Source organism: Eschrichtius robustus, chromosome 10 (assembly GCF_028021215.1).
Source record: "Eschrichtius robustus isolate mEscRob2 chromosome 10, mEscRob2.pri, whole genome shotgun sequence".
Lineage (NCBI taxonomy): Eukaryota > Metazoa > Chordata > Mammalia > Artiodactyla > Eschrichtiidae > Eschrichtius > Eschrichtius robustus.
The window spans coordinates 81,427,498-81,453,734 of NC_090833.1; the positions used below are offsets into that span (position 1 = coordinate 81,427,498).

Consider the following 26,237-nt stretch of genomic DNA (forward strand, 5'->3'; position numbering starts at 1 on the left):
GCTCGAACCTGTGTCCCCTGCATTGGCAGGTGGATTGTTAACCACTGTGCCACCAGGGAAGTCCTAGCCCATTTATTCTTAGCAGAGATCTTTATTTCTTCCTGAGGTTTTGAGTTACTGTGGTATTCTGCTATTTCAGCCTGAAGGACTTTTTTTTTTTTTAATTTATTTATTTTTAGTTTTGGCTGCCTTGGGTCTTTGTTGCTGCGCGCAGGCTTTTCTCTAGTTGCGGCGAGCGGGGCTACTCTTCGTTGCGGTTCCTGGGCTTCTCATTGGGTGGCTTCTCTTCCTGCAGAGCACGGGCTCTAGGTGCGCGGGCTTCAGTAGTTGTGGCATTCAGGCTCAGTAGTTGTGGCTCATGGGCTCTAGAGCACAGGCTCAGTAGTTGTGGTGCATGGGCTTAGTTCCTCCGCGGCATGTGGGATCTTCCCGGACCAGGGCTCGAACCCGTGTCCCCTGCACTGGCAGGCAGATCCTTAACCACTGCACCACCAGGGAAGTGCCACTGAAGGACTTTTAACATTTCCTGTAGGCAACAAACTCTCTCAGGTTTATTTATCTGAGAATGTTTCAGTTTCTCCCTCATTTAAAAAAAAAATTATTTGTTTTTTTGGGTTACGTCGGGGTCCTAGTTGCAGCATGTGGGATCTTTCATTGCAGTGCAAGGGCTCTTCGTTGCAATGCGTGGGCTTCTCTCTAGTTCTGGTGCACAGGCTCAGTAGTTGTGGCACGTGGGCTCTCTGGTTGTGGCACGTGGGCTCCAGAGCACATGGGCTCTGTAGCTGTGGTGCAGGCTCCAGAGCATGTGGGCTCTGTAGTTGTGGTGTGCACTCTCTAGAGCGTGAGGGCTCTGTAGTTGTGGCGGGCAGGCTTAGTTGCCCCGTGGCATGTGGGATCCTAGTTCCCTGACCAGGGATCGAACCTGTTCCCTTCATTGGAAGGTGGATTCTTAACCACTGGACCACCAGGTGAGTCCCCCTCCCTCATTTTTTGTTTTTTTAATTAATTTATTTTTGGTTGCGTTGGGTCTTCCTTGCTGTGCGTGGGCTTTCTCTAGTTGTCGCGAGCAGGGGCTACTCTTCTTCATGGTGTGCGGGCTTCTCATTGTGGTGGCTTCTCTTGTTGCGGAGCACGGCTTCTAGGCGCGCGGGCTTCAGTAGTTGTGGCATGCGGGCTCAGAAATTGTGGCTCATGGGCTCTAGAGCACAGGCTCAGTAGTTGTGGCATACGGGCTTAGTTGCTCCGTAGCATGTGGGATCTTCCCGGACCAGGGCTCGAACCTGTGTCGCCTGCATTGGCAGGTGGATTCTTAACCACTGCGCCACCAGGGAAGTCCCCCTCCCTCATTTTTGAAGGACAGTTTTTGCCAGATACAGTATTCTTGGTTGACAGTTCTTTTTTCTTTTGGTAATTTAAATGTGTCATCCTACTGTCTTCTGTTCTTCATAGTTTCTGATTAGAAATTGGCTGTTAATCTGTTGAGGCTCCCTTGTAAATGATGAGTTGCTTCTCTTGCTTTTAATGATTCATTCTTTTTTTTCAACAGTTTGGTTATAATTTGTCTTGGTTTGAATCTCTTTGAGTTTATCCTACTTGGAGTTCTTTGAGCTTCTTGGATTTGTAGATTCATGTCTTTCATCAAATCTGGGAAGATTTTGGCCGTTATTTTTTAAAATAGTCTTTCTGCCCTTTTCTCTTTTCTGGGACTCCTGTAATGTGGATGTTGATATGCTTAATGGCGTCCCACAGGTCTTTTAGGCTCAGTTTGCTTTTCTTTATTCTTTCTTTGTAGACATTGCTCTATCTTCAAGTTTGCTGATTCTTCGTTTTGCCTGCTCAGATCTGCTGTCGTACCCATCTAGTGAACTTTTTGTTTCAGTTAGGATATTTTTAGCTCCAGAATTAAAACTACCGAAGTATAGAAAGTTGAACATGAAAGTCTTCTTTTACCTTCTTCCAGAACTAACCATTGTTAACAGTTTGGTATGAATCCTTTCTGATTTTTGTGTACATACAAAAAGCCATGCAAATATATGTGCTTGTTGAGTTTTTTTTTAAGCTTTTTGTTTTGATACAATTTCAGATTTACCAGAAAACTTGCAATAATAGTACAAAGAGTTCCTCTATACCTTCTCTTGAGATTACCTACATGTTTCATATTTTTGTTATGTTCTTCACTCCTTCGCCTTTCCTATCATCTATCTGTCCTCTATTTGTATTTACATATACATATTATTTTTTTCATAATTGCTTGAAAGTAAGTTGGGGACTTCCCTGGTGGTGCAGTGGTTGAGAATCCGCCTGCCAATGCAGGGGACATGGGTTCGATCCCTGGTCTGGGGAGATCCCACATGCTGCAGAGCAACCAAGCCTGTGCGTCACAACTGCTGAGCCCACGTGCCACAACTACTGAAGCCCGTGTGCCTAGAGCCTGTGCTCCACAACAAGAGAAGCCACTGCAATGAGAAGCCTGCGCACTGCAATGAAGAGTAGCCCCCGCTTGCTGCAACTAGAGAAAGCCCGTGCGCAGCAACGAAGACCTAACACAGCCAAAAATAAATAAGTTAACAAAAAAAAAAAAAAAAGAAAAGTAAGTTGAAGACATGGTTCCCTATTACTACTTTACAGTGCGTGCTTCCTAAAAATAAGAACATTCTCTTACATAGCCACATACTAATGATCAAAATCAGGAAATTAACTGTTATTGAATCACCCATTGTCCAGCAACATTCTTATAGCAAAAGAACATCCTGGATCATGCATTACATTTAGTGGTTTTGTATTTTTAATTGCCTTTCATCTGATACAGTTTCTTAGTCTTTGTCTTATGACTTTGACATATTTGTAGAGTACAGACCATTTATTTTATAGACTGTCTCTCAAGATGGGTTTGTTTGATATTTCTTCATGATTAGATTCAGGTTGTTTGATACTTCCTCATGATAGTTTAACTTTTGGCAGGAATACCACAGAATTGATGTGTTCTCAGTGTATCATATATGGAGGTGTCAGTTTGTTCCATTACTGGTAATGTTAATTTTGATCACTTGGTTAAGGTGGTGTCTGCCAAGATAAAGTTACTGTTTTCTCCACCATACTTAATAAAAAATATATTGTGGGGAGATACTCTGAGACTATGTACATATCCCGTTACCCTTGTGGAACTTGAACCCACTTGTTTTAGCATCTACTGATACTGATTCTTCAGATTATTGATATGATGGTTGCTAATTATGAGTTAGGTTTAATGCACAGTTTTAGAAAATTAAAATGTGATTATTCTGCGGCCTCTTTCATTTTACACTATAGCAGTAACATCTTTTTATTTCTTTACTTTAGAAAGTTCCAAACTTATAAATGTAGATCTAGCCATAACAGCTGTCAGTCTGCCTTTCTTCCTCCCTCTCTCCTTCCCTTCCTCTTTTTCTTTCTTTCTTTCTTTTTAATAAATTTCAGGTGTACAACATAGTGATTCACAATTTTTAGAGGTTATACTCCATTTATAGTTATTATAACAATCTTATTTCATATACATGCCCTCTTCCCAGTTATTTTGGAGCAAATCCCAGGCATATCATTCCATCTGTAAATATATTTTTGTGTATCTCTGAAACATAGGAATTATAAAAAAACTGTAATACCGTTGTCCTACCTTAAAATTTAACTTATTTAATATTATCAGATATCCAGTTAGTGTTCATATTTTCTCAATTGTTTTGACTTTTTTCCTCAGTGTGTTTGGATTGGGATCCAAATAAGATCTGTATGTTGTGATTGCTTTATTTATTTAAGTAATATTTTTTAAAATTTTAATTAAATTAAATTAATTAATTTATTTGGTTGCGCCGGGTCTTAGTTGTGGCTCGCTGGCTCCTTAGTTGCAGCACGTGGGCTCCTTAGTTTTGGCATACAAACTCTTAGTTGTGGCATGCATGTGGGATCTAGTTCCTTGACCAGGGATTGAACCTGGGCCCCGTGTATTGGGAGAGCAGAGTCTTAACCACTGCACCACCAGGGAAGTCCCTGTGATTGCTTTAGATTTATTGCTTATGCTCTTTTTTAACTTACAGATTCCCTCCTTTCTATTTTTCTTTTTTTTTTTCTTTGAAATTCTGTGTTGACGGAAACAATTTTTCCTGAAAAGTGTCTTACAGCTAGGAGTTTGCTGTTTAATTCAATTTACTACTATTTCAATTAGAATTTAGTGTCTATATATAAATATAAGTATACATATATACAAATATATGAGGTTTGTTTCTTATTTTCCTTTTTTTCTCCTTTCTTTGTCGAATTTTGGTATCAGTATTATGCTAATCTCATATGATAACTTGGAAATTTGGCAACATTAATTCAATAGGTACTTACTGAGCACTATTTACAGACACTATGCTTGGTGAAATGGTGAACAAAACCAAAGTGGTTCTTGTACTCATAGTGCTTAAAGCCTAGTGGGGAAAGCTAGGCAATAAATAAACCCTGTATAAAACTACAAACTGCAAAGCTGTGTTTGTCTGTTTCCATTTTATGTGTTGGAATAATTTAAGTAAAATAGGAATAATTTGTTGCTTAAAGATTTGTTAGAACTTTAAATCATCTATTCTGATGCTTATATTTACATAAAATTATTTTATTTGCCTGTGAAATTACTTAGCAACCCTTACCTTCTCCCCTCAGATCCTTGATATTCTGTGAAGTTGTGCCATTTTTATATTGTTTGTTCCCTGGTATTGCACAGTGTTCCCCTGGGGGTATGAGTTCTCAAGTTTGGTGAGCAAGGCTCTGTTACTTCTTTGTTTCTATGGGAAAAAAATCATTCAGATTTCACAAGACTGAAACAGTCAGAATGATGCAATCCACTGAGTGTGAAGACTGTTGAAAGGACAGAAAAATTATGTTTTTGATTACTTCTCTCAGATCAGATTAATAGCCTCTGGTATGATAATTAGCTTCTGTGTATTTTAAATTGACCAATTATTTTGTATTGGCTTCTAGTAGAGTGAAATTGTTTTATTAGTGTCAAATAGTAAGCGTTTTCTTCTCCTTCAACATGGGTGTGGACTATGTATACCTCCTGAGTCATAGATTCAACAAGTAATTACATGTGTTTATGTGCCCTCATAACTAAGAATATGATGTCTTGTGATATCTTTCTTATATATATTACTATAAAAACGATTGAAGTACGTAGTTATAAAGAATGTGTCTAGATCCTTAAAGGTTTTGCAAAGATTGTCAGAGGTAATTTACTCCAGGCCTCTCTTTTTACCGAAGAAGCCCTGAATTTTTTTTTTCTTCTTCTTCTTTCTTTGAAAGGTTTTGACTGGCTCTAAACCATACCAAGTTGATGAAAGAAGTGAGACTAGAACCTAAGTTTTTAACTGTCCAGAGTGCTCTTTTCTCTCTTGTATTCTGCCATAAGTTCTGATGTGGTTTTTGAAAGAGTTGGGGAGATGATATTTTTGGTTCAGCAATTTCTTGAAATTATTTTTTCCCAGTTAATGTTTATTGATAGTTTAAAAAATTAAGTTGGATAGGTTTATGGCTGTATTTCCTCTTGGGACATTGTGCTCTCACTTGCTGAACTCTAAATTACATTAAAGGGAATGTTAAGTGAATTTTAATGAATTGGTTAAGATATTGACTTGAAATTTTTAATTGGCTAATGCTTTATGTCATGACTCCCAATTCTAGCTTTTAGCTAGTCAGTACTTTCCTGTTCTTACATTGTTAGCCTCACAGACCTTACCATTTCATACTATTTATTGGTAACTACAGGAAATCATTGTTTAACTTTTTTAAGGGCATTGTTTTGTCTAGTTTCATTCCCAAGTTACGTATTAGTTAGCTATATAAAATTATCATATTTTCAGAAAGTTTGAGAGGGCATGAAGACATGAAAAGGCCACCTCTGCTAAAGACTAGACACTGTGCTTGGAGGATTAAGAGGAGCCCAGAGTCCAGGAAAATCCTTGTTTGGATTTTTCTTGACCCATTTTGGAATTAACTAGAGTTCTTAACTGCAGTTCTGATAAAATCACATTGGGTCAGTAACTTGCCTTGACAATACTATATTATCTTTTTTATGTACTACTTGTTGCTTTTTAAATTTCAGTGAGCTGATATTTAACTATAACCAGTTTTTATTAAACTGTGAAATGAACTTTGCATTGAGTCACTATTTGCTTTTCTTAAAGCCTTTAGTATACTATATGGTTAGTAGCTTTGGTAAAAACCTCATTTGCAAGAGAAATTAGTGAGAAACCTTGTACAGTACAACAATTTGACTTTAAAAATAACCTTTTGTTTTCAAAGTTTTTCACAAGGCAAGCATTTTGTTGAATTTTAAGTCTCAGAAAGTTGTTTTTGCCCACTAGCTTTCTGTATAGAGTGAAATAGGTTTTATGTATTTGGGCAGTTGTGCACTGTTACTGCACTTTTGTTTGTTTGGAATTTATTTTGGTATGGAAGTGTGAGGTGAGCATCCAACTTTACTTTTTTCTAGGTGGCTACTCAGCTGTCTCATCACTTCACAGATTTTAAATGGAACTTTATTTATTTTTTAAAAAATATTTATTTATTTATTTATTTGGTTACTCCAGGTCTTACTTGCGGCACGCAGGATCTAGTTCCCTGACCAGGGATCGAACCTGGGCCCCCTGCACTGGGAGCGTGGAGTCTTAACTGCTGGACCACCAGGGAAGTCCCTTAAATGGCACTTTAAATGTCTACATTTGGGGTATTTTTAGGGATTTCTACTCTGTTCCATTGATCTGTTTATGTGCCAGTACAGCACAGCTTTAAGTGTTGTATTTTGTAATAAGTATTTTAATATCTGATAGGCTATTCTCCCTTTATTATTTTCTTTGGAATTTTCTTGGCTATTGTTAATTGTTATTTCCATATGACCTTTAGAGTCAGCTTGTCTAGTTAAAAAAATGAAAACAGAAGACTCCAGTTTTCATTTGCATCATGCCAAATTAATATAGCAACTTAGGAAGAATTGATCTTAATGATGTTGTGTGTCCTAGCCAGATTATCATATATTTTTCTGCAATTGTATAAGTCTTCTTTTGTGTCTCAGTAGCTTTAGTTTTCTTCCGTTACATCTTAGTTTATTCCTACTTCTTATCTCCTGTGGTATATCATGCTTCCTTTATACTTCTTATCTGGTCATTGTATATATGAAGGGTATTTATTTCAGAATATTAATTTGTAATTAATTAAACACCTTTTTGTATTATATTTGTAATAGTTTTTCAGTTTTTGGGCTTCCTTGGGAAAGTCTATCTTCTGACTTTTTATACTTTTTACTTCTTTCATCTGATGTTAAATAAAGCAATTGTGATAATGGACATCTTTGTCTTGTTCCTGTGCTTAGTGGAATCTTTGTATAGTTTCCCCATTAGTCAGCATTCTCTGGCTTTGGTATTGAGAGGGATGATTTTTGTTATTGTTTTAACCTTATGTTAAGGACAGGGCTATATGATTTTTCTTCTTAGATCTATTAATATATGGTGAATTATATCAACAGATTCCTAATGTTGAACTATCCTGTATTCATGGAATAAATCCCACTTGGACATGATGTATTCCTATAATGTACTACTAAACTTGTGTTTTTTATTTTGAGGATTTTTTAATCTGTATTTATACATGATATTTTTCTGTAGTGTTTTTCTTTTATGGTGTCATATTCTTACTTTAAAAAAATAAGAAACCTTCCTTCTTTTCTTATGTTTTAGAACCATGAAAATCTCATTGGACTAAGGTTTCTTTTGGGTAGCAAGAGCTCTTTGATAATTTTTTTCTCTTTCCTCTTTGATTATAGGTCTGCTTAACATTTCTGCCTCTTCTATGGTCAGTTTTGATAGTTAGTATTTTTCTAGAAGATAATCCATTTTATCCAGGTTCTCAAATGTATTTGACAGAAGGGGAACAGAGCAATGACTTGGGATTATTTTAATTTCCTCTATCATTTTGTATACATATCCACCCCCCCCTTTTAAAATTAAGTTAGCTGGATGGTTATAATTTTCCAAAGAACCAACTCCTGGGTTTATTTATTAGTTGATCTGTTTTTCTGATTTTTAATTGATTATTTTCTGCTTATATCTTTGCTGTTTCCATTCTTGTGTTTTCTGTGGGTGTGGTTATTTATACCCTAAGTTCTCATGCTGTGAATTTTCCTCTGAGACTGCTGTGTGCTATAGATTTTCCTGAGTACTGCTTTAGCTGCATGTTGTAGGTTCTCAAGTGCAGTATTTTCATTGTCGTTATCTTTTGCATTTTATTTTTGGTTCCCTTTTTTTTTTTTTTTGGCTATGCCACGCGGCTTGTGGGATCCTAGTTCCCTGACCAGGGATCGAACCTGGGTCCCCAGAAGTGGAAGCGCGGAGTCCTAACCACTTGACTGCCAGGGAATTCCCTTTTGGTTCCTGCTTTGATCCATGAGTTCTGTAAGAGACAGTTTAGTAATTCAGGTAGTAAGACTTTTTTGTTTTCTGATGTAATTACATTATAATTTTTTGCCTTTTGACTATTGGCTGTGCTACTGTTGATTTTTGAAATTCATTGGAATTTTCTTTGTGGCCTAATAATTACTCAGTTTTTTGTAAAGTGTTCTGTGGGTACTTAAAAAGGTATATTCTGCTCTTCATCATGGATTGCATTCTTTATTGTCAGTATAGTAGAACACCTATTACACTTCCATGAAGTCTGTTACCTAGAACCATTTGTGTGTTTTCAGTTATTCTTAGTGGTCTAGAAACCTCCAATTTATTCTTTTTTCTGTCTCTGAGATTACGACCTTTTACTAGTTACATACTATGTTGATTCTTTTTTTGTTTTGTTTTGTTTTAACATGAAAACATCACTTCCTTTATTTTGGGTTCCCAAAGTCAAAAGTAAGATTAGAACTAATATTCAGTCTATCACAGATATTTACTATGCTCAGTGCAATAATGCACTAACAGTTAAAAAAAAAAAAACCACTGCAATATTGTACATCTTTTCTGTGTTTTACATCATTTTTCCCACAGCTACTGAAAATTCCAGCGTCAGTTTGAAACACAACCTACATGACAGGCTATAAATTGTTAATAGTTCTGGTTCTTTGGAAAAGCACTATTGTGGCATTTGCTCATTTTAGCAGACAGTGCAAGGGGAAAAAAATAAGAAAAAATAGTTCTCTTACCAGTGTCTGGGGTTTGTTTTCCCTCTGTTGCTCACTATATTTTTTTCCCCTTAATTACAAAGTATGTGTATGTATGTCAGTTGGTGGATATGTTCTCAATATAGGAAAGTTGGAAAGCAAATAGCATAAAAAGAAAAAACGAAAAGCCTCACCTGTAAACCCATCACCCAGATATAACCACCATTATAAGACTATGTCTTATCCTTATTTGTTTCCATATTCACATAGATATACTGCCCTCTTTTCCAAAATGGCAGGGTGTTTAACATATGGTTGCCAGCTTTTTATTTTGCCAGTAAAGACATCTTTATTTAATTAATTTATTTATTTATAAAATAAATTTGTTTTATTTATTTATTTTTGGCTGCGTTGGGTCTTCGTTGCTGCGCGTGGGTTTTCTCTAGTTGCGGCAAGCGGGCTTCTCATTGCAGTGGCTTCTCTTGTCGCGAAGCACGGGCTCTAGGAACGCAGGCTTCAGTAATTGTGGCACATGGGCTCAGTAGTTGTGGCTTGCGGGCTTATTTGCTCTGTGGCATGTGGGATCTTCCCAGACCAGGGATCGAACCCTCGTCCCCTGCATTGGCAGGCAGATTCTTTGTTTTTTTTTTTTTTTTTTAATGGGAATGGGAGTAGGAGTTTATTTTATTTTATTTTATTTTATTTTTTTATTTATTTATTTTTGGCTGTGTTGGGTCTTCATTTCGCGCGAGGGCTTTCTCTAGTTGCGGCAAGCGGGGGCCACTCTTCATCGCGGTGCGCGGGCCTTTCACTGTCGCGGCCTCTCTTGTTGCGGGGCACAGGCTCCAGACACGCAAGCTCAGTAGTTGTGGCTCACGGGCCTAGTTGCTCCGCGGCATGTGGGATCTTCCCAGACCAGGGCTCGAACCCGTGACCCCTGCATTGGCAGGCGGATTCTTAACCATTGCGCCACCAGGGAAGCCCGGCAGGCAGATTCTTAACCACTGCACCACCAGGGATGTCCCTAAAGACATCTTCAAGACGTTACTGTGTAAATGATATCACTTAAACTGAATACTGAATATTTAATTTGGAAACATGAATATTTTTCCTTCATTTTATTATACCATTATAGATTTATGGTATGTTTAGAGTTGGCTGATTATTCAGTCTACTACCCTTATCTTACCCATGAAGAAACTGAGGCTCCAAAATGTCTCTTGAGACCTGAGAGAGAAGAAAGCTTTTTGTCAATGAGTATAGTATAGTCTAGTATTGACATTTTAATGGCATCTACATGTGTGATTTTTTTTTTTTTCTTTTTCTTTGGCCGTGCCACAGGGCTTGTGGGGTCTTGGCTCCCTGACCAGGGATTGAACCTGCGCCCTTGTCAGTGAAAGCTCGGAGTCCCAACCACTGGACTATGCCAGGGAATTCCCTACACATGTGATTTTTTTCATATATATGTTGTATGGGTGTTAACTTGGTTTTCAGACTTGAAGTTTGATGATTTCCAAAGCCATCTTTCTCTGTAAATTGGAGAATTTCCAGGATTAATTTGCATCTTGGGAAATTCCTGGTTACAGCTCACATTGTTGTGTGTGATTGGGATAGCTTCCTGAGTTGTTAAATTGCTGTTTTGTATTGGGAAGATGTTTGTAGTGTGTAATTTAATGATGATACGAGAAAGGGGAGAAAGAAAATTAGAACATTAATATTAAATGCCCTTGGGCTTTCTCTTCCCCTTACGAAGCTGCCTGGGCCTTGCTAATATGTTTTCATTCTCCTGGTCTCCTACCCTTACTTCCTTTCCCCTACCCTCCTCACCTTTCCCTTTTTTCATTCCTTACTCTATCTCTTCTGCCTCTTGCATTCTAACTCTTTCTCTCCCTGCAGTTCTATCCTTGTTACCTATTTCCCCATCTCTCTTTGTTCTTAGATGTCTTTAATCAGTGATTCAAAATTTTAAGTTTTCCGGTTTTCTTCCTGTAGCATTTGAACTAAAGTGGCACTGAACCAGCAAAATAAAACATTGCTTTTAATTCTTGGTTGCTTCAGGGAGTTCTACACTTTATTAGTGTAAAGTTTATGAATTAAAAATGTGTGTTATTGTTAGTTCTACTTCCTACTTTTCCTTTAATAGAAGCATTTATATTTATTTTAGCAGAAATTTATGATTGCTTAAGAATTTTTTTCTCATGTGAGCATTTGTAATTTTACATTTGGGGCAAATACGTTGCTTTCAGTCTTGTTTTGGGTACATTTGTTACTTAGTAAAAGCAACTTGTAAAAACATTTTAAAACTTATACTTATTTCCCATCATTTATATGCTTTTAATGAACACTCTTCGTGCCATCACAACCTATTTTCTGAATTTTCCATAATTTAATCATTTTCATGATTGAACATTTAGATTATAGGAAAGTATTATAAAATAAGTATTTATAATTAAATATAGGAAGTTTATGTGGAAGCTCAAAACACACACATCTCTCACACACACACACACACACACACACACACACAGTCACTTGATTTTGCTCAGATGTTCCAGGAAAAAAAAGTTGACCCTAAGTAGCTATTAAAATGCTTTTGATACTTCAGAGGTAGTGAAGTGTTACTGCATAGCAGACATTAGAAAAATCTTTAAGTGACCAAATATGGATGGATTTCTCATATTCTTATGGTTTGTGGAAAATATAATAGGAGTTGTGTTCAGTGAACTATTTTAATATTTAAAGAAAACCCCTATATAATCTACATTTTATCAGCTCTACTGAGGCATAATTTTAAAGAATTTTCACCTGTTTTTTAGTAATAAGGGGTAATGTGTTTTAATTTTCATTTATTAGTCTTTCTTTTTTTTTTTTTTTTTTTAGTAATCTTTTATTTATTTATTTATTTTTATATTTATTTTTGGCTGTGTTGGGTCTTCATTTCTGTACGAGGGCTTTCTCTAGTTGCGGCAAGTGGGGGCCACCCTTCATCGCGGTGCGCGGGCCTCTTCACTATCGCGGCCTCTATTGTTGCGGAGCACAGGCTCCAGACTTGCAGGCTCGGTAGTTGTGGCTCACGGGCCTAGTTGCTCCGCAGCATGTGGGATCTTCCCAGACCAGGGCTCGAACCTGTGTCCCCTGAATTAGCAGGCAGATTCTCAACCACTGCGCCACCAGGGAAGCCCTATTAGTCTTTCTTTAAGAGAAATTTTGCTTTGCTGCTGATAATATGCGTTTCTTTTTTAAATTTAATTTAATTTTATTATTTATTTTTGGTTATGTTGGGTCTTCGTTGCTACACGTGGGCTTTCTCTAGTTGAGGTGAGTGGGGGCTACTCTTCGCTGTGGTACTCATGCTTCTCATTGTGGTGGCTTCTCTTGTTGCGGAGCATGGGCTCTAGATGTGCAGGCTTCAGTAATTGTGGCATACTGGCTTAGTTGCTCCTCAGCATGTGGCACCTTCCCGGACCAGGGATTGAACCCGTGTCCCCTGCATTGGTAGGCGGATTCTTAACCACTGTGCCACCAGGGAAGTCCCAATATGCATGTTTTAATGGGGTAGGGTGTAGTTACTGATTTGCATTTCCCTGACTAGTGAAAAATGTGTTAAACATCTCATGTGCTTCTTAGTCATTTGTGTATCTTCTTTGGAGAATTGACTATTCAGATTCTTTTCCCAACTTTCTAATTGGATGTCTTTTATTATTGAATTGTAGAGTTATTTGTATAGTCTAGATACAAGTCCCTTATCAGATAGATGATTTGCAAATATTTTCTCCCTTTCTGTGGGTTTTCTTTGGTTGAGGCTTTTTTAAAGAAGCCATTAAAAATTCATTTAAATTTGATTGATATATATACACGAATATGTATAAAATGAATAATTAATAACCTGCTATGTAAAAAAAACAAAATTCAAAACTCTTCGAGGGAAAAAAAATTCATTTAAATTTGGTGGAACTTCTTTAAAACATTCCTGATGTTAGCTTGTTCACAGAATTATTTATTAAATCAGAGCCTCAAAAAAAAAAAAGAAATCAGAGCCTCTCCCAAGCCATTTACCTCTCAAAAACAGCTGCTTCTTCAAACAGCTGATATCCCACAATATCAGTAAATATTAGGAACACAGAGATGAAAACACTAATTTCCTGCACCTGTCTGTGAGCATATTCCCAGGTCTCATTGCTGGATGCTTAGATTCTGCTTCTTTCAACAGAGATTTAGAAAAAATACATTTCTGGTCTTTGCCTCTGTGGGAAGATTGAGGCTGCCAAGAATCTTGCTTCTGGGTTTAAAAGTCTCCCTGTATTGTTGTGGTTTATGTACATTATGATGACACTGAAGCCTCTAAGAGTCTATGAAATGTCTTCTGTACATAGAAGAAAGTTAAATCATTTTCAGTATGGTTTGTTGGTTCTTTGAAAATTTATGATCCATATACTTTAAAATTTTAACTCTCCATTAACTAGTAGAATATCAGCCAGAATGTTTCATCCCAACATCATGCTGGAAAACTGAAACTTTTAAAGTAAAGCTTTAAAGAAATTATAAAATTAATACTTGTTTGCCATACAGTGTTCAGAAACTGTAGAAAAATTTTATGAATTATTCTCCCAGTGCTACCACTTAGAGGCAGCCACTTTAAATATGTTTAATGTATTTCCTTCCGATGTTTTTCTTTTCACAAATTAAAAAATATGGCTTGTTTCTTTTAAAATCTGTGAATGCTTACTTTTTCCATAATACTTTTTATCCTTAAAGGGGTTGAGCACAAGCTTTGTCTTCTACTCAATGTTGTGGTTAAGTCCATAGCAGTTAACTAACCAGTAACTTTCTGTGACTAATGGAAATGGCATGGTAATTGTTCGCTGTTGACACTTAAAACTATACTTGAATGACATTTGCTGGCTATTAGGCCTTAATATGGGGTCACCTACACTACCTACAATGTGGGGTCACTGGACGTCAGGACAAATATATGCTCTTGCTACTGTTATAGTATGACTTTCTAACCAATGTAGGACAGATAAGTTGGGATGTGAAATAAGCTACGGAAATGCCTCTGTGAAGTGGCCTTGGCAAAGTTAGAATCAAGAATGGGCTATTGGGGCTTCCCTGGTGGCGCAGTGGTTGAGAATCTGCCTGCCAATGCAGGGGACACGGGTTCGAGCCCTGGTCTGGGAAGATCCCACATGCCGCGGAGCAACTAAGCCCGTGAGCCACAATTACTGAGCCTGCGCGTCTGGAGCCTGTGCTCCGCAACAAGAGAGGCCGCGATGGTGGGAGGCCCGCGCACCGCGATGAAGAGTGGTCCCCACTTGCCGCAACTGGAGAAAGCCCTCGCACAGAAACGAAGACCCAACACAGCCATAAATAAATAAATAAAAAATTAAAAAAAAAAAAAAAAAGAATGGGCTATTGGAAGTGGTTTGTTTTGTTTGTTTGGTAGCTGCTTTCTTCCCCCCACTAAAGAGAGTTAATTTATTATCCTTCAGATTGTAAAAATTAATGAATAAATTTCTCGTTTACCAATGACTGAAATTATTACTTATTTCACTCATAATAGCCATTATGAAAGTGAAAAAATGTCACTCATCTTTCTCTTTCCCTTCCTCTGTACCTAAATAATCATTCTTTAGTTTGCATACCTTATCAAATTCAGAGCTACTTTTTTTTTTGGTAACAGCTTTATTGATATAATTCATATCTCATACAATTCAACCATTTAAGAATACAATTCAGTAGTGTTTAGTATATTCACAGAGTTTTTGGACTATCACCACAGTCAGTTTTAGAACATTTTCATCACCCCATAGAGAAATTTGGTTCCTGCTAGCCATGGTGACTGCATTGTAAAAACTGTTTTAGCCTTGCTCTTTGCGCAGTTTAAAAGGTATTTTACCAGTTAAAGACATAGTGTTAAAATAATGTTAATTGAATTTGTAATTTTCAACTTGTGTTTCATTCTTTCTTTCTAAAGGAACCTAAGCTAAGAGAGAGATAAACCGATTTACTTGCACTTAAAATTTTTTTTTTGCTTTTAAATTGGGAAGAAATCCATTGTTAGAAACCATACTTCACTGTAGAAAACCCTTGTCATCAGGCAGAAAGCATACTAATAGAATTTGGTACAGCTATATAATATGTTGTTTTGAATTTTGGCACTTTAAAAATGAAACTTTATTCTACTCCTAGTGGAGTAGCTTAAAATATTATTAGTGTTATTCAGTGATCCTATCTAATTTCAGTGTGATGGGTATATATATACACTTTTTAAAAATTTGAAGGTATAGTAAAATTTACCCTGTTTTCAGTTCTGTGATTTGTGACAAATGCATATAGTCCTGTAACCATTAGTGCAATCAAATATAGAAGTTTCAATAACCTCAAAAAATTCCCACATTCCCCTTTATATAGTCAGTTCCTTCCCCCACTATTAGTGTCCAGTAGCTAGATTACTTTTTTGTTCTTGTAGTTTTGCCAATTCTGGAATATTGTAAATGGAATCCTATTCCGTACATATATGTATGTAACCTTTTGAGTTTGGCTTCTTTCACTTACCATAATGCATTTGAGATTCATCCAAGTTGTTGTAGTGTATCAGCATATCACATACAGTCCACCCATTTAAAGTGTACAATCCAGTGGCTTTTAGTATATTCACAGAGTTGTGCAGTCATCACCATAATCACATTTAGAACATTTTCATCACCCCAAAAAGAAACCCTGTATCTCTTAGCCATAATTTCCCCATCCCCCTGAGTTAATTTTTATATATGGTGCAAGGTATGGATTGAGGTTTATTTTTTGCATACAAATGTCTGGCATCATTTGTTGAGAAGACTGTTCTTTCCCCTTTGAATTGCCTTGCACCTTTGTTGAAAATCAGTTAACTATATGCATATGGGTCTATTTCTTTTTTTTTTTTCCACTGTCATTATTTTAATTTCATTTTGAACAAAAAATCCACTTGTTCCATACTTCACAGCACGTAGCTCTTCTGATCTACACATGTCTGGGTCAGTTTGAATTCTTTTCTCAGTGAAGTACAGCCTAAAGCACTTGAGTGGTTGGCCATTACGGTACATCTTCGGGACATTTTTTTCATATGGGTCTATTTCTGTACTCTGTTCTGTTGGTCTGTGTGATATACTTATGCCATTTCCATATTGTCTTAATTACTCTAATAGTAAGTCTTGAAGTTAGGTGGTAAGTTCTCCAGCTTTGTTCTTTTTCAGAATTGTTTTGGCTATTCTGTTTCCTTTGCCTTTACATGTAAATTTTAAAATCAACTTGTCAGTTTCTTAAACTCTTGTACAGATTTAATTATTTTGAATAATTTTCACATGATAGGTGCAATATACTCTCCTTCTTTAAAAAAAACTTACAGTGGAACATAACAGGTATACCTCGGAGATATTGTGGGTTCAGTTCCAGACCACTGAAGTAAAACGAATATCGCAATAAAGCAAGTCACAAGGTTTTTTGGTTGCCCAGTGCATGTAGAAGTTATGTTTACACTATACCATAGTCTATTAAGTGTGCAATAATAACATCATCTAAAAAAACAATGTGCACGGGACTTCCCTGGTCCAGTGGTTAAGAATCTGTCTTCCAATGCAGGGGATGTGCATTTGATCCCTGGTGGGGGGACTAAGATCCCACATGCTGGGTGGCGGGGTGGGCAACTAAGCCCGAGGGCCACAACTACCGAGCACGTGGGCCACAGCTAAAGAGCTTGTGTGCCGCAACTACAGAGCCCATGAGCCACAACTAGAGAGAAGCCTACGTGCCACAACGAATTTCCCACGTGCTGCAACTAAGACCTGATGCAGCCAAAAAAATTTAAAAGGTTATTGCTAAAAAAGTCATAACAGTTATAATAGTAACATCGAAGGTCATTGATCACCATGACAAATATAATTATAATGAAAAAGTTTGAAATATCTTGGGAATTACCTAAATGTGACACAGACACAAGGTGAGCAAATGCTGTTGGAAAGATGGCGCCTTAGACCTTAGACTTGCTCAATGCAAGGTTGAGCATACCTTCAATTTGCACAGTAAAGTGAAGTGCAATAAAATGTAGATCATTTTAAGTATGATGCCTTGCATTGTACTGTAGGTAATACAGGCTAGTAGAGACCATATCATATATTCATTATGCTTACGTCTTAGGTTAGTTAAAGGTATAAACATCATATCAAGGGAAATAAACTTTTAGGTTGAAGATCTCAGATTGTCTGTGCAAGAAAAGGACTTTGTACCTACTCATGTAAGGGCAAAGTGCAAAGATAATACTAAGCTAGATGTTTGGTTTTATGGGTTTTTCCTCCTTCCTGTTTTGGAATTTTTTTTTTTTTTGGCCACACCACACGGTTTGTGGGGTCTCAGTTCCCTGACCAGGGATTAAAACCGCCCTGGCAGGGAAAGTGCCGAGTCCTAACCACTGGATTGCCAGGAAATTCCACTTTTTTGAAATTTTATACAAAATTAAAACAGTACAAAAGGTTGTATGTCATTGATTCCCTAATTCAGAAATGTCAGTCTTACAGTTACATTTGTCAGTAAAAGGTCTATATTTACATACTGAATAAAATGGGATATATAAAAAATCTTGACAGAACTACAGATATTGACATTAGTAGCTTATATCAGGAAGATAAATGTTTAGTAATTTTTTTTGACAGTTTGTGTATAGATTGGTCAATGGCCAGTTTGCTGTTCTAATGTTTTTTTTCCCCAGAACATGCAGATTTCAGAAATGTTTTTTTTCTAGAAAAGTGGTTTCTCCCCCTTTCTGCTTTCTTTTTTGAGACTTTGGGACTGAGAAGTTTGAGGGTTATGTCAGTCCTGGAACCTTTTAGTCTTCTGGTTTCTTCTTGTAGTCTCAATTTTCTTTCTTTCTTTTTTTAAGCTATTTATTGATTGGCTGCGTTGGGTCTTCGTTGCTGCGTGCGGGCTTTCTCTAGTTGCAGGAGTGGGGGTTACTCTTCATTGTGGTGCGCGGGCTTCTCATTGCAGTGGCTTCTCTTGTTGAGGAGCACGGGCTCTAGGCGCGAGGGCTTCAGTAGTTGTGGTGCGTGGGCTCAGTAGTTGTGCTGCACGAGCTCAATAGTTGTGACTTGTGGGCTCTAGAGCGCAGGCTCAGTAGTTGTGGCGCACAGGCTTAGTTGCTCTGCAGCATGTGCGATCTTCCCGGACCAGGGGTTGAACCCGCATCCCCTGCATTGGCAGGTGGGTTCTTAACCACTGCGCAACCAGGGAAGTCCTCAATTTTCTTATAATGGTTTGTTTATATCCCCTCAAGGCATAATGCACCTAAGAAATATTTCTTTGTTTTTCAGGTTCTAAATGGCTTCTAAGAAGTTGGGTGCAGATTTTCATGGTAAGTGGACTGTTAGATATCATGGTTTAAGTTTTGATCTGATCAGAGAATTTGAAATCACATTAAGTGTCCCTTTTAGTTTATTTAAACGAGCGGCTTGAGGAAAATAAAGTTGTACAACAATGTAGCATATTCATTCCATAGGACTTCACATAACTTTAATGTGAAGTTCAAATGGATAAACTTTAGAGTATCTCTGTATTTATTGTACTTCAAACTGCTGGAGGTGGATAGGGAGCCTGCCTATTTTGGTTGTTTTTCAGCAGTATTTTGAAGTAGTTACCATTCCTTTTCTTATTCTGGTCCATCTCTTCTCCATCAGGTGTGAAAAATTCTAAGCCTTTAGTTAACGTTTTATGATGTTTTGGTTTAGGTTTTCTCCCCCCATAAAAAGAAATGATTTACTACAAATAAGACATGATTAGCAGATCAATATATTACAGAAGTATCAGTAGTAGTAATTACAATTTTGCATTTGAAACTAATAGTTTATCATCTTTTTCTAAGATATGACCTTCCAAAATGGAGTACATTAATAAACTTTTATTATCTGCATTTGATAGGAATGGAGGTGCCTAAGAAGTTAAAATTAGACCCTCTTTTCGTACAAAGATAAGAATTAAACATCAGAAATATCCAGACAACACGATTATTTTAAAAGGGGTTTTAAAACTAACCTTCCATTTTAAAAATCATGTCATTGTAAGAATGATTTGTTAGACTGCGTGGCAACATGTATTGTTACGCTCTTCTGATCTACAAATGGTTACTTGATAATATCACTTCTCTGAGTCAGGGTGGTGCAGCAGTTCCTTGGTTTTTAACTTGCTTGTATATTTTTATAAAACAGCTTTAATATTTTGAACTGCCACTGTGCATATACTTACATACATTGCTTACGTATGTTTTGTTAAATCCTTTTGGAATTAAGTCATTCAGACTCTGGAATTTGCATTCTGTGTAACCTGTCAGGCATCAGATCTTCAGGTAAGCTATCTCTTGTTGTTTAAGGATTATTACAGGGCTCTTTCAAAGTATTCAAATGATATAGAGAGGCAGATCTGTAGTTGCCTCTGATCACTTTCTCAAGGGAAAAGAGAGGACAGAGCCAAGGAGAGAGGAAAGACCTAGGGAGAGAAAAGAGCAAAAATGAAAAAATTAAATTTATAATCTTACTTCAAAAGATACGTTTTCTATCTTGAATCTTTAGAAACTCCTTTTTGATTGGAGTTAAAATAAGTTGGACCCCAGTTTATATGTTCCAGCTCAACAATCCAGAGAGAAGATTATAATTCTGAAGTTACCTGATCAATGATGACTTATTTTTTTAGGACTTCCTCCATCTCTTTACATTCCTAACCAAAATTTTATTGTTTAAATGAAATGCTCTACCTGAGTAAAATTTGAGAAGGATTTTCTCTTTCTCTCTTTGGCTGCTTCTGCTTTAATTTGCTGAGCTCCTACTTGAATTTCAGTGGCTTTAGTTGGGCTGTTAGAATAACGAATCTTATTTTTAGATATCATGTAGTTTAAGGAATAGAAATTAAAGGGAGACCAGAGCCTCCCATCAAGCCTCTTAGATAGCCTCAACCACCAGAGGGCAGACAACAGAAGCAAGAAAAACTACAGTCTTGCAGCCGGTGGACCAAAAACCACAGTTACAGAAAGATAGAGACGATGAAAAGGCAGAGGGCTATGTACCAGATGAAGGAACAAGAAAAAACCCCAGAAAAACAACTAAATGAAGTGGAGATAGGCAACCTTCCAGAAAAAGAATTCAGAATAATGATAGTGAAGATGATCCAGGACCTCGGAATAAGAATGGAGGCAAAGATTGAGAAGATGCAAGAAATGATTAACAAAGACCTAGAAGAATTAAAGAACAAACAAACAGAGATGACCAATACAATAACTGAAATGAAAACTACACTAGAAGGAATCAATAGCAGAATAACTGAGGCAGAAGAACGGATAAGTGACCTGGAAGACAGAATGGTGGAATTCACTGCTGCGGAACAGACTAAAGAAAAAAGAATGAAAAGAAATGAAGACAGCCTAAGAGACCTCTGGGACAACATTAAACGCAACAACATTCGCATTATAGGGGTCCCAGAAGGAGAAGAGAGAGAGAAAGGACCAGAGAAAATATTTGAAGAGATTATAGTCGAAAACTTCCCTAACATGGGAAAGGAAATAGCCACCCAAGTCCAGGAAGCGCAGAGAGTCCCATACAGAATAAACCCAAGGAGAAACACGCCGAGACACATAGTAATCAAAGTGGCAAAAATTAAACACAAAGAAAAATTATTGAAAGCAGCAAGGGAAAAACGACAAATAACATACAAGGGAACTCCCATAAGGTTAACAGCTGATTTCTCAGCAGAAACTCTGCAAGCCAGAAGGGAGTGGCATGATATACTTAAAGTGATGAAAGGGAAGAACCTACAACCAAGATTACTCTACCCGGCAAGGATCTCATTTACATTTGATGGAGAAATCAAAAGCTTTACAGACAAGCAAAAGCTACGAGAATTCAGCACCACCAAACCAGCTCTACAACAAATGCTAAAGGAACTTCTCTAAGTGGGAAACACAAGAGAAGAAAAGGACCTACAAAAACAAACCTAAAACAATTAAGAAAATGGTCATAGGAACATACATATCGATAATTACCTTAAACGTGAATGGATTAAATGCCCCAACCAAAAGACATAGACTGGCTGAATGGATACAAAAACAAGACCCATATATATGCTGTCTACAAGAGACCCACTTTAGACCTAGGGACACATACAGACTGAAAGTGAGGGGATGGAAAAAGATATTCCATGCAAATGGAAATCAAAAGAAAGCTGGAGTAGCTATACTCATATCAGATAAAATAGACTTTAAAATAAAGAATGTTACAAGAGACAAGGAGGGACACTACATAATGATCCAGGGATCAATCCAAGAAGAAGATATAACAATTATAAATATATATGCACCCAACATAGGAGCACCTCAATACATAAGGCAACTGCTAACAGCTATAAAAGAGGAAATCGACAGTAACACAATAATAGTGGGGGACTTTAACACTTCACTTACACCAATGGACAGATCATCCAAAATGAAAATAAATAAGGAAACAGAAGCTTTAAATGACACAATAGACCAGATAGATTTAATTGATATATATAGGACATTCCATCCAAAAACAGCAGATTACACGTTCTTCTCAAGTGCGCACGGAACATTCTCCAGGATAGATCACATCTTGGGTCACAAATCAAGCCTCAGTAAATTTAAGAAAATTGAAATCATATCAAGCATCTTTTCTGACCACAACGCTATGAGATTAGAAATGAATTACAGGGAAAAAAACGTAAAAAAGACAAACACATGGAGGCTAAACAATACGTTACTAAATAACCAAGAGATCACTGAAGAAATCAAAGAGGAAATAAAAAACTACCTAGAGACAAATGACAATGAAAACACGACGACCCAAAACCTATGGGATGCAGCAAAAGCGGTTCTAAGAGGGAAGTTTATAGCTATACAAGCCTACCTAAAGAAACAAGAAAAATCTCAAGTAAACAATCTAACCTTACACCTAAAGAAACTAGAGAAAGAAGAACAAACAAAACCCAAAGTTAGCAGAAGGAAAGAAATCATAAAGATCAGAGCAGAAATAAATGAAATAGAAACAAAGAAAACAATAGCAAAGATCAATAAAACTAAAAGTTGGTTCTTTGAGAAGATAAACAAAATTGATAAGCCATTAGCCAGACTCATCAAGAAAAAGAGGGAGAGGACTCAAATCAATAAAATCAGAAATGAAAAAGGAGAAGTTTCAACAGACACCGCAGAAATACAAAGCATCCTAAGAGACTACTACAAGCAACTTTATGCCAACAAAATGGACAACCTGGAAGAAATGGACAAATTCTTAGAAAGGTATAACCTTCCAAGACTGAATCAGGAAGAAATAGAAAATATGAACAGACCAATCACAAGTAATGAAATTGAAACTGTGATTAAAAATCTTCCAACAAACAAAAGTCCAGGACCAGATGGCTTCACAGGTGAATTCTATCCAACATTTAGAGAAGAGCTAACACCCATCCTTCTCAAACTCTTCCAAAAAATTGCAGAGGAAGGAACACTCCCAAACTCATTCTATGAGGCCACCATCACCCTGATACCAAAACCAGACAAAGACACTACAAAAAAAGAAAATTACAGACCAATATCACTGATGAATATAGATGCAAAAATCCTCAACAAAATACTAGCAAACAGAATCCAACAACACATTAAAAGGATCATACACCACGATCAAGTGGGATTTATCCCAGGGATGCAAGGATTCTTCAATATACGCAAATCAATCAATGTGATACACCATATTAACAAATTGAAGAATAAAAACCATATGATCATCTCAATAGATGCAGAAAAAGCTTTTGACAAAATTCAACACCCATTTCTGATAAAAACTCTCCAGAAAGTGGGCATAGAGGGAACCTACCTCAACATAATAAAGGCCATATATGACAAACCCACAGCAAACATCATTCTCAATGGTGAAAAACTGAAAGCATTTCCTCTAAGATCAGGAACGAGACAAGGATGTCCACTCTCACCACTATTATTCAACATAGTTCTGGAAGTCCTAGCCACGGCAATCAGAGAAGAAAAAGAAATAAAAGGAATACAAATTGGAAAAGAAGAAGTAAAACTGTCACTGTTTGCGGATGACATGATACTATACATAGAGAATCCTAAAACTGCCACCAGAAAACTGCTAGAGCTAATTAATGACTATGGTAAAGTTGCAGGATACAAAATTAATGCACAGAAATCTCTTGCATTCCTATACACTAATGATGAAAAATCTGAAAGGGAAATTATGGAAACACTCCCATTTACCATTGCAACAAAAAGAATAAAATACCTAGGAATAAACCTACCTAGGGAGACAAAAGACCTGTATGCAGAAAACTATAAGACACTGATGAAAGAAATTAAAGATGATACCAACAGACGGAGAGATATACCATGTTCTTGGATTGGAAGAATCAACATTGTGAAAATGAGTATACTACCCAAAGCAATCTACAGATTCAATGCAATCCCTATCAAATTACCAATGGCATTTTTTACGGAGCTAGAACAAATCATCTTAAAATTTGTATGGAGACACAAAAGACCCCGAATAGCCAAAGCAGTCTTGAGGCAAAAAAATGGAGCTGGAGGAATCAGACTCCCTGACTTCAGACTATACTACAAAGCTACAGTAATCAAGACAATATGGTACTGGCACAAAAACAGAAACATAGATCAATGGAACAAGATAGAAAGCCCAGAGATTAACCCACGCACCTATGGTCAACTAATCTATGACAAAGGAGGCAAAGATATACAATGGAGAAAAGACAGTCTCTTCAATAAGTGGTGCTGGGAAAACTGGACAGCTACATGTAAAAGAATGAAATTAGAATACTCCCTAACACCATACACAAAAATAAACTCAAAATGGATTAGAGACCTAAATATAAGACTGGACACTATAAAACTCTTAGAGGAAAACATAGGAAGAACACTCTTTGACATAAATCACAGCAAGATCTTTTTTGATCCACCTCCTAGAGTAATGGAAATAAAAACAAAAATAAACAAGTGGGACCTAATGAAACTTCAAAGCTTTTGCACAGCAAAGGAAACCATAAACAAGACGAAAAGACAACCCTCAGAATGGGAGAAAATATTTGCAAATGAATCAACGGACAAAGGATTAATCTCCAAAATATATAAACAGCTCATTCAGCTCAATATTAAAGAAACAAACACCCCAATCCAAAAATGGGCAGAAGACCTAAATAGACATTTCTCCAAAGAAGACATACAGACGGCCACGAAGCACATGAAAAGATGCTCAACATCACTAATTATTAGAGAAATGCAAATCAAAACTACAATGAGGTATCACCTCACTCCTGTTAGAATGGGCATCATCAGAAAATCTACAAACAACAAATGCTGGAGAGGGTGTGGAGAAAAGGGAACCCTCTTGCACTGTTGGTGGGAATGTAAATTGATACAGCCACTATGGAGAACAATATGGAGGTTCCTTAAAAAACTAAAAATAGAATTACCATATTACCCAGCAATCCCACTACTGGGCATATACCCAGAGAAAACTGTAATTCAAAAAGACACATGCACCCGAATGTTCACTGCAGCACTATTTACAATAGCCAGGTCATGGAAGCAACCTAAATGCCCATCAGCAGACGAATGGATAAAGAAGTTGTGGTACATATATACAATGGAATATTACTCAGCCATAAAAAGGAACGAAATTGAGTCATTGGTTGAGACGTGGATGGATCTAGAGACTGTCATACAGAGTGAAGTAAGTCAGAAAGAGAAAAACAAATATCGTATATTAATGCATGTATGTGGAACCTAGAAAAATGGTACAGATGAGCCAGTTTGCAGGGCAGAAGTTGAGACACAGATGTAGAGAATGGACATATGGACACCAAGGGGGGAAAACTGCGGTGAGGTGGGGATGGTGGTGTGCTGAATTGGGCGATTGGGATTGACATGTATACAGCGATGTGTATAAAATTGATGCCTAATAAGAACCTGCAGTATAAAAAAAAAAAAAAAAGTAATTAAAGGGAATAGGTGGAGAATATTTAATAGGCAATCTTGTAGGCATCTGAATGCAGGAAATCAAATTCAGCCTGGCCTTACAAGGCTGAAATTAGAAAGCCAGGAAACTGAGGCTACTACTCCCTCCATCTTTCACTGCTTTTCTCCGCAGATGTGCTCCATTTTTATTCTTCTGTTTATAGACTTGCTTTCTTGGCCTACTTGTGTAGAGTGCACAGGGCCAACAATGGCCACCCCAGTTATGGTGCTTCCTGCTACTGGATCATATAGTGGCTAGCATCATATAGCTGAAGTTTTTGTATCTTTTGGTCAAGGGAGTATCTGACTGGAACATTTTCGTTTATGAGCCTCTGGGTTGGTTCCCCCTAAGTTAGATATTATCTGACTCGGGGTTAGAGAGAGAGAGAGAGTGTGTGAGTGTGTGTGTGTGTGTGTGTGTGTGTGTGTGTGTGTAATTCTAGGGCACTTGGGGTGTGGACAGGGAGGTGACAACTGCTCTCATGACTGGATATGAAAATGCGTTTTTTTCTGTTTAAATTCTTGGGCTGACTATATCTTATGCTGTGCTGTCTTAGGACTAGTATTTGATTTTTCTTCAAGTTCATTCTTTTCAACTGAGGTTGAACTTCTTCCACTGTCATTAATAACCACATACCCCTAAATAATAGAATAAGAAATACAAACAGTTACTTTTCAAAGGCCTTTAAAAATATTGTCCTTATATTATGCAAATTGCAAACCTTTGGCTCAGTTTAAAGCACGCCTTTCCGAATGTCAATTCTCTTTAATTTTTGACTCATTTTCCACTTGTTTAATCTAAGAAAAAAGTTATTTTCCAGAAGTGACTTTTAAAGGATTTTTTAAAATGTTTCAACAAACAGATAAGTTACTCTTTTAATATCTGGAAAAATGCCCTGATATTCTAATTTGGGAAAAAAATAAGTCTCTGTAATTGGACTTAATAAAACTAAACTCCCTCCTTTGAAACGCCAAGCTGTCATATTTATGACCATTTAGCTAACTTCTGGAAAGGTT

General features: G+C 37.0%; 1 protein-coding gene across 3 annotated transcripts in view; it reads left to right on the forward strand.

The window, feature by feature from the left end:
- Positions 1-26,237, forward strand: part of UBAP1 (ubiquitin associated protein 1) — a 62,646-nt gene that overhangs the window by 14,740 nt on the left and 21,669 nt on the right. For all 3 annotated transcript variants that reach the window (XM_068552098.1, XM_068552100.1, XM_068552099.1), the window contains one exon: positions 18,493-18,533. In XM_068552098.1, coding sequence (XP_068408199.1) covers positions 18,500-18,533 — 34 coding nt within the window. In that variant the 5' untranslated portion in view covers positions 18,493-18,499. Of the gene's footprint in view, positions 1-18,492; positions 18,534-26,237 lie in introns of those variants that run through there.